Here is a 9,776-nt window from a genome sequence, read left to right on the forward strand (position 1 = left end):
CCGCGACTTACTGAACACCTCCTTCAGGTCGTGGTACTCCGCGGGCACGGTAGACAAATCCACTGCTTTCCCCTGAAACACAGACTCAGACACAGAAACACAAGCAGAGACAAGACAGGATTTATGACACTCCTCGCTCCAGCTGATAACGGAACCCAATTTCCAGTCGATCCTGGGATTATGGAGATGAAGCCAAGGATGTCCAAGAACTATGGGGGCGAGAGCAGTGTCAGTAATAAAAAATGAAATTGTCTCAGTGTGATTCCCAGATGTGATGAGTGTAATGGGTGCAGTGGTGTGCTTGATAGTGGGTAATGGATGTCCATTGAGGGCGAAGGGCTCAATCTGGTGGGTGAGTGGAATGAACTGTAGCTGAAGCTTACGTGCCAGAGAGCTATCGATGAAATTGCCCTCCGCCCCCGAATCCAGAAGTGCGTGCCCAGTGTGTGACTTCGTGGACCACCGTAGTCTCACCGGGAGGAAGGTAGATGTCATAGAGGTCCTCTGTGCGGAGATCCCGCCCGAAAGTAGCCTCTGCCTGGCTATCGGGTGTGGTCCTTTAACCGGGCACCGCTGACATTGGTGACCCAGCTCGCCACAGTACCTGCAAAGTCCCAGGGATCTCCGCCGCATTCTCTCCTCCCGGGGTAACCGAGCTCGACCCACCTGCATGGGCTCCGGATCTGAGAGACCGCCGGCGGACACTTCACTGGATGGACCTGCATCCTCCCCTCTCAACTGGGACGTGTCGTGAGTCCTTCTTCTGACTGAAATGGACAGGCGTGCGTCAACCCGGATCGCCAAATCCACCAGCCCATTAAGAGAGGTGGGTAACTCCGCCGTAACGATCTCTCGCTGGATCCGATCCGCCAACCCATGCAGAAACTGATCCCACTGCGCTTCCTCGTTCCACCTGCACTCCGCCGCCAGGGTACGGAACTCGATGGCATAGTCTGAGACCGACCGCTCCCCCTGCTGGAGATCCGTGAGGAGACGGGCGGCCTCCCTCCCGGCGACGGAGCGGTCGAAAACCCTTTTCATCTCTTCAGAAAGCGAGGCGAACGAGGAACAACAGCTGTCCTTGTTTTCCCATACCGCCGTCCCCCAGAGGGCAGCCTTGCCCGAGAGAAGTGAGAGCGTAAACGCTACCTTGGTTTCCTCGAGGAAGAATGTCCGGGGCTGTTGGGCGAAATGTAAAGAACAGTGAGAGATAAAAGTACGGCAATAGTTGGGCTCACCGGCGTATTTCTCCGGGATCGGAAGTCTCGGTTCCTGGATGAAACTACCCCCTGGAGGTGAAGATGGTGCAGGCGGCATGGGTGGCGCAGTGGGAGGCGTGAGGTCCGGAGATCGCTGAGAGAGCTCGGAAACCTTCGCCACCATTACCTGGACGGCCTTCCGCATAGCTTCGATGGTCTTATCCTGATGATCCATACGAGCCATCGATCGCTGGAGAAACTCCTCCAACGCGGAGACTGGTTGACCACCTGCTGCTTCCATGTTGGCCAGATTCTTCTGTAATGACTTGTAAGAGACGGAAGCAAACGCAGGTGTAAAATATAACAATGTTTATTAAATATAAACAAAGAGAGATTATTCAATGTCAATGCGGAAGTAATCCAGTCCGGTGTTGTTGCTGGCAATGGTGACGATGACTACGGTGGAAGTTGGTGTCTTGAGTGCGACGTTGGTGGAGTGGTGAGCAGTGGTGAAATCCAGACTGACACGGAACATCCACACGAAGACGACGACGACAATACACATCCAAACTGAAACACGTAATCCAATGCACACGGAACAACCAAGCAACACGGAGACTGAGCAAACAATAGAATCTGGCAGGGAACAGAAAGTCAGGTGAGTATATATGGAGATGATGTAATGATGAACAGCTGGAGCGAGACAATCAACACACAGGTGACAGGGATTGCTCTAACGAGCACATGGCAGGGTAAGTGAACAACACACACATACAAACATGACACGGAGGAAAACAATGGATTTTCCTACCGTGACAACTTACTTTTGAGTATCTACATGGTAATTAAAGTGTATCATTACTGTACTTACCAGTGGTACATACTTAGCAGTTATTATGTAACTCTAGGTAAGTACTGGGTAATACCAGATACATAATTATAGTGTAGGTCTGTAACTAACAAGAAACACTACTATACTTACAAATAAATGTACAATAAGTATTAAGTACTTACAGGCAAGCGTGTGTTAATGACAGGTACTTATGGTATACGTATATGATAGCTAATAACAAACGCTACTGTACTTACAAATTGTATGTACATGGTAAGTGTATTGTACTTAAAGGCCAGTGAAATTTTTGGCAGGTACTTATGTATGTATATGATAGCTAATAACAAACGCTACTGTACATACAAATTGTATGTACATGGTAAGTGTATTGTACTTACAGGCCAGTGTAATTTATGGCAGGTACTTATGTACATATATGATAGCTAATAACAAACGCTACTGTACTTACAAATTGTATGTACATGGTAAGTGTATTGTACTTACAGGCCAGTGAAATTTTTGGCAGGTACTTATGTACGTATATGATAGCTTATAACAAACGCTACTGTACTTACAAATTGTATGTACATGGTAAGTGTATTGTACTTACAGGCCAGTGTAATTTATGGCAGGTACTTATGTATGTATATGATAGCTAATAACAAACGCTACTGTACTTACAAATTGTATGTACATGGTAAGTGTATTGTACTTACAGGCCAGTGCAATTTATGGCAGGTACTTATGTACGTATGTGATAGCTGGTAGCAAACATTGCTGATGTGCCATTTTGTACTCAGTATCTTTGTCCTTTATTATACCCTTTAAACCCAACAATGCATCTTATTTTATAGTCTGATTAGTTAATATAACTCACAGTGGCATATACTATGCTTAATCTTAGGTGTTAGGTCCTGTGTAATAACGGTGTAAAATACAACACTTTATTTACAGTCCTGTATCCATGCAGTTACTGTGGACGTAATAGTAAATGTACCCATAGTTAATGCGTATTGTATTCAATGCTTGGGTTTAAAGGGTACGGTAAAGAACAGGGATACAGAGTACAAAAATGGCACATCAGTAATGTTTGCAATTAGTTTAAGTATATACGAACCATGTACAGTATATACAAATTGTAAGTACAGTAGTGTTTTTTATTTGTTATCATACACTATAAATACATTTTTATTGGCCCACGGTTGCCTGTAGGTACTGAGTACTTATATTGTGCATTGGTTTGTGAGTACAGCAGTGTTTATTGTTAGTTGCGATATAAATACACTATAAGTATGTATATGGCATTACCCAGTACTTACCTAGAGTTACATAATTACTACCAAGTATGTACCACTGGTAAGTACAGTAATGACACCATTTAATTACCATGTAGATACTCAAAAGTAAGTACCACACACTTGTCTTTGAGTACAGCATATTTACCATATATGTACAAGCCAAGATAAGTACATGTACATGTAAAATAAAGTGCTACCGGAACAGGTGTACAATTATGAAAAAACAACATACATGAGATACATAAAATATGTATTTGTTTGAAAGAAAATGTGCTCTTTGATGTACTTTGTGTAAATCATGCTCAATGTAATAATTGTTTTGTCGTCTGTGGACAGTGAGATGCGCTGGAATAAGGGAACCATCCTGAAGGCTTCGGTCGACTACATCCGAAAACTTCAGAAGGAGCAACATAGAGCCAAAGAGATGGAGATGAGACAGAAGAAGCTGGAGCACGCTAACCGCAGCCTGCTGCTGCGCATTCAGGTAGTCTGCACGTCTCACTTTTGCGCAGGTCCGACCAGAACAGCGTCTGCATGCCTGACATACACAAAGATCTAAACATACTCCCATTCAATGCATTTCAACTTTAAATCACACGTCGTTAACAAACACAACTGCAAAGAAATTCCAGTTATTGTTTTTGAGTCAGTTCAGTTTCCCAGCATTCAACTTTGCAATGTTTGAAATGTTGGTGTGAACCAGCCTTAAAAATGCTTTCAGTTACTAAAAATTTTTTGTTGAACTTTCAATTTCCTGCATTTTACCGGCATACATTTTACACGTATACATCACCTATTATTACATTCCAAGGTGTAGGCAAGAGGTATGACGTAACGTTTATTTAATGTGTGAGGCAATAAAACAAGACGGTGGTTTGGTGCAAAAATCAAGTGGTTAATTTACAAGGCGTTTACGGCGCATTCACACGGGGCGTAAGCGTTAACGCTTAACGGAAGGCTTGTCTGAAGCGTGGCCAACAGCCAATCACAGTGGCCGCTACACATGCTCCGTTCTTCCATAAACATAATTGGCTGGCTCTGTCTACAGTAGGTAATTTGCATAAGGCGATCTGATTGGCTGACGCACGCGTTGCCGCTTGAAAAGTTGAGAAATGTTCAACTTCTGCCGCGAGCAACGGCACTGACGCGGCGACGATGGATCCACAATTCAGTTCGGCAACGCATGACGTCACCCATTAAAAGTGAATGGGAAGCGTTAACGCTGACGCCCCGTGTGAATGTGCCGTGAGTGAACAAAGTGCGGATGCTTTTACAGGTATCGGGAATAACAAATAAATACACTAGGAAGGGGGGACAAGATGGACGCGAGCGGTGCTAAACCAAAGAAATAAACAAAACAAAATAAGTCTAGCTCACGTTTAAACTGAATCCTGCGTCGTGACCACCTTACCTGTCCGCTCCCCTCCAAGTATACACTAACATACAAAAACGAGGAGCCAGGGGGAAAACTTAGTAACATACAGACAAAAACAACAACACAATAAATGGGAAAGTAGCAGCAATAGTTAAGTGTTATGAGCCGAAGATCTCGCACGGACACTTGGGAAGTTTTTGAAAATATTCTAGACTTTTTAAGCACATGTGCTAAACTGTTCGCTTTAAATGCTTATATCTTCTGTATGCGAATGTTGATTCATACCAAAATGCTTTTTTGCATAGTTGTGTTTGACACATGAAAACGTCTCGGGTTACGTATGTAACTGTTGTCCCCTGAGAAGGGAATGAGACGTTGCGTCTCCCTTGCTATACTTCCTGCATCCCTGTAATGCCGTCTTTGGCAATATTTCAGATAGCGATATACTTCCTGGCTCCCGCTTCACTCTGTCTTTGTCGTTAAGCCTCACCATTGGTTGAATTTGATATACACATTCAGACACACTTACCCCTGGAGACGTCCCCAAAGTGTCACCACAGTGACGCAGCGCGAGTTCCCTCGAAAGGGAACTGTAACAATGTATCTTTAAAGGTAACATAATGTAACCTTGCTCTCACTTGAAATGTGTCCCCACATTTAGTAGTTGAATTTGAGGGTATTAGACCTGGAAAGTCCTTGAAAGGTCCTTGAATATGAAGTTAACTAAAGTGTGGGAACTGCAATGTGTTTAATGATTTTCTCTGTGGGATCTACAGGAGCTAGAGATGCAAGCTCGTCTCCACGGCATCCAGTCATCCCAGAGCTCAGGTCCTGCCCTCGCCCAGCAGCAGACTTTAACTCTGGACCCCAATCCCAGCAATGACCTTCTCTCCAAAACCCTCCTTTCTCTTAATGGGGCAGGGTTCAACCATATCACTCCCTCCTCGTTTTTATCTCCGCCTTCTTCGACCTCCTCTGCTGGCGGGGCGGTCACCAGCCCTCTGGACCTCGCCACGCTCAGCTTTGGCGAGTTAGATGACCCCACTTCCTCTGTGTTTAACCCCGCCCTCATGGCAGAAATCGGCTTGGGGGATATTCTGATGGATGACAGTGACGCTCTTTCACCTGTAGGGGGCGCCGATCCCCTTCTCTCCTCTGTGTCACCGGGAGCCTCCAAAACCAGCAGTCGTAGAAGCAGTTTCAGCATGGAAGAAGATTTGTGACATCCTTAACCCGGACACAGATTAGTTTGGTGGAAATTTAAATAGCTAGAGCTGCTATGCAACCCAGCGTCTCCATTCCTGCTTGCGCACTCCAACGATGGCCAGTAGAGGGCAGCGTAATGCCAAGGTCATTTATTAATCATCGTACTGTAGATGTATTGTTAACAGAAAGCAAGTACCATCAGCATTTGATCCACAACAGAGGGGACAGACGTGAACTTTGACATTTGGACAGGACCTCTGATGGATATGTAACAGAATATATGTACATACAGTAGAGATTTAGTGCTGAATTTATGTTTTTATTATGCAGTTGTAGGAAAAGTATCAAGCACTATAATCATTTTTCAGAAAGTGACGAAAATTCATCATGGTTTTTAGATGATTTCTTCATCTATTTAAGTCGGTGTAGTCCAAAAGTCTGAGACTGACATCAACGTGAAAATCTGGAACTAAAGTTCAGGACTTTGAGAAGGTGACGTTTATAGACACTTATCAAATAAAAACAAATTTGTGACATTGACCTTCAGCACGAGCTGTCATTAAACACAAAATACTAAGAAAATGAAAGTAAATAAAATTTTCTCATTTTTTTAAACTAATTAGAAAATACAAATTTTGCTGGTCTTAGACTTGTGGTCCTCACTGCATGTCATTGTTTTGGTAGCTCGTCAGATATTGAAAGGGACAATTTTTATTTTTATTGTAAGAACGTCTTCGTTCGGTGCTCGTACATCCAGGTGTTTGTTCAGCGCGGCAGTAAACTTTTATGTTTACTGTAAAGCTTTTATGTCCTCCGGAAAGCCAAGAACTTCCTCTTCACCTTTTCTTCCATTTCCTGTTTTAATATTCTCTCTTCCATGTCGAATATTGTAGGGACGGTTAAAGCTTAAACATTTTATCAGGGTTGCATCTCTAAAGCATACCTGCTATAAAAATTAACAAAATATTTGGCAACCTAGAACCATTACATCTACTCGCATGTCTCTGGCCCTCAATATTTGAATACCACAAATCTGTAATTTGTGTTTATACTGCGTGTTGACCCCAACCATTCAGATCACTAGTACTGAATTATCTATGCAAGTATTTTCCTAACGAAGTAAATGTATTATGGCAATCCAACACATCTGACTTCTTATCAGTTTAATACTTTCAAATACTCTCTTGTATTGATCTAGCAGCTCATTAATATTCATGAGATGATTGTTTTCACACAATCTCATAAACATTTGAATCAAAAGCCACAATAGAAGTAAATAAGGAAATTTCTTCCTTGTAATGAAGCTTTAAAATTTTATTTTGGTTAATGCTTTTAAGTAGGGCTGCAACAACTAATCGGTTAAAATTGATAATGAAATTTGTTGTATTGATTAGTTGGTCTGTGACGTCACTGTTCGCTTATAATAAAAGTCAGGCACCCTTACGTTTACCAGGCGCTGATTCTTCTCACTGCTTGTTTAAAAGCAAGGCAGTGTTGCCAGGTCCTCGATTCTAAATCGGGCTACTTTTAAACTGTTTCTGCAGGTTGATGTTTTTCTGCGGGTTAGAGATGAAGGATTTGGTTTATTAGTTGTTGGTGTTTGGGCTTGGAATGCCTTTTGAAATAATTTTGGAGTGGTTTGGTAATGCGGATCTGGCAACCCTGACAGGAAAATAACGGAGGTAAAAGCGCACGAACGGTGGTTCTTTTATTTATTGTTACAACGCATGTATATCACAATTTTTATATCATAATGGCTTATTTCTTTTGTTAATAACTAGAGATGCACCGATATTAAATTTCTTTTTTTTACTGATAGCTGATTATTCAGAGTGATGATATCTGCCGACACTGATAGTTGGTTGTAACAACTTGCATAAACGAAATTCTGAAGATTACATTTTCTGAAAGTTATTCATTCTTATAATGACTATTAATATTTAACATTAAACTAATGATGTTTCTTTACATTTTCTATTACAGAGAGATCAAATTTAATGAATTTTCCTGTTTTCTTTTGATTGGCAGGATATATCGGCTGTTTTCAGCCATTAAAGAGAATTTTATCATCTGATACTGATTATTGGCCGATATATCGGTGCATCTTTATTAATAACAAATAATGTTAATTCCCATCAAGGTCTAAAGTTAAAGAGATTAAAATGAATTTATTAATCTGTGGCAAAATTTCCTCATTTAAAATTTCCCATTTAAAAGCTGCAAAAGCGTTTTTATTTAAGGCTTAAAATATCAAAAAGATTATATTAGTAAAACTCTATGGTAGTGTTTGGCTTTGCACTTGTAAAAGTCTACATCTACACGTGAATATCCTAATTTAGTGCCTTTATTTAGCTATAATAAGTATTATTTACATTTTTATCCGATTAGTTGATTCATCAAAAAACTAATCGTCCGATTAATCGATAAAAATAATGGCTAGTTGCAGCCCTACTTTTAAGTAGTATTAGATTAGTTGTGTTTATATGACAAACTAAAACACATTTGTGTGTGTTTGTTAGTAATAGCAAACATCCCTTAAACGGGTCTAGTTATGCTAAATCTATGCCATATGTTGGAATGTGCTGGTAGATAATGTATATAATAATGTATATTGAATATATGCCTGTAACTAACATGTGTTTAGAAGATTTTTATTTTATTTTCGACCCTGTACAGCACTATAGATGAATTTATGAAACTTGTGCTTAACATGACACAAAATATATTTTCATGGCTATATTTACAAAAGATGTATAAATATTTCAAAATGTCCTCCGCCGTGACAGAAGAAGAAAATCAAATTACTTTTCTAGTAAAAATGAGCCAACGGATGAATATAATCATCATATTTAATCAATACGCATCATTAGATCTATGCAATGTCAGTATCTCATGCTTGTGTGTGTGAGTGTGTTGCTGGTTTTGTCGTCTTATTAATGCTCATTTGTGTGTTCACTGCGGGCCTACAGCTGCCTTGTGAATCTGTATTCAGATGCTGCCTGAATTGTAGCAAATCTCTGTCGTCTCTTTGCTATTTCCAACTAAATGACAACTTGTATGAGTTGTATTTTGTATATAGGTCTTCTTGCACACCCAGCAATGAGATTGAGGTGTTGTTGTGCAGTTTTTGCCTGTCGTCTTGAGTTATGTGCTCAGTGCTGTCTATAGCGTTATCTAAACAACAATCAAAGCTTTTACGATACACTGTATATCTGTACCGCAATGTTTACATTCATCTCATGAATATATTAACTTGATTATATCCTGTAGAGATCCAGGCAGAAACGTGTTGGCTGTTCTGTATTTCAATATTTGTGGATGCATATTCCTGTATTTTTAACCCTGAGTTACACAGATTGCCGTCTTGTGAACTCTGTTAGGGTTTTTATTTTTTACTTTTTAGGGAAATGTATAAATAAAGTTGTAAAACAGATTTTGTGCTGGTGTGTTCTTAAAAGACTGTACTTCTAAAAAGTATTGAAACATTTAAGGCAAACATTTGCTGTAGTTATGCAGCTGTTTGCCACTTACTTACTGTACATTTATATTTATCTAATTTATTGCTAACAGTTTGTTCAAAGAAAATGAATATTAAACATTAACAAGTCTTTGTCTTTACAGACAACCTTTTTCTCCAGATTTATTTTTGATTTTGGTTCCCAAAAAATCTTTGCATAATGTTGTACTTTTTATAGTTTATTCCTGTAAAGATAAAGTCTTGTTGATGTTAAATGTTGATTTATTTATTTTTTCAATTATCTTTTTATTGATTTTAACATTTTGTTAACATAGCAGACAGAAAATAAAGAAATAAAATTACAAGAAATAAAAATGAATAAATAATAATAATAAATAACAGAAAAGAA

At 40.1% G+C, this 9,776-nt stretch overlaps 1 protein-coding gene across 3 annotated transcripts in view; it reads left to right on the forward strand.

Moving 5' to 3' along the window:
* Positions 1-9,343, forward strand: part of tfe3a (transcription factor binding to IGHM enhancer 3a) — a 29,172-nt gene extending 19,829 nt beyond the window's left edge. For all 3 annotated transcript variants that reach the window (XM_055168075.2, XM_055168076.2, XM_055168077.2), the window contains 2 exons: positions 3,666-3,813; positions 5,481-9,343. In XM_055168075.2, the coding sequence (XP_055024050.2) occupies positions 3,666-3,813; positions 5,481-5,927 (595 nt within the window). In that variant the 3' untranslated portion in view covers positions 5,928-9,343. The remainder of the gene's footprint in view (positions 1-3,665; positions 3,814-5,480) is intronic.
* The last annotated feature ends 433 nt before the right edge of the window (positions 9,344-9,776 follow it).

This window comes from Misgurnus anguillicaudatus, chromosome 5 (genome assembly GCF_027580225.2).
Source record: "Misgurnus anguillicaudatus chromosome 5, ASM2758022v2, whole genome shotgun sequence".
Classification (NCBI taxonomy): domain Eukaryota; kingdom Metazoa; phylum Chordata; class Actinopteri; order Cypriniformes; family Cobitidae; genus Misgurnus; species Misgurnus anguillicaudatus.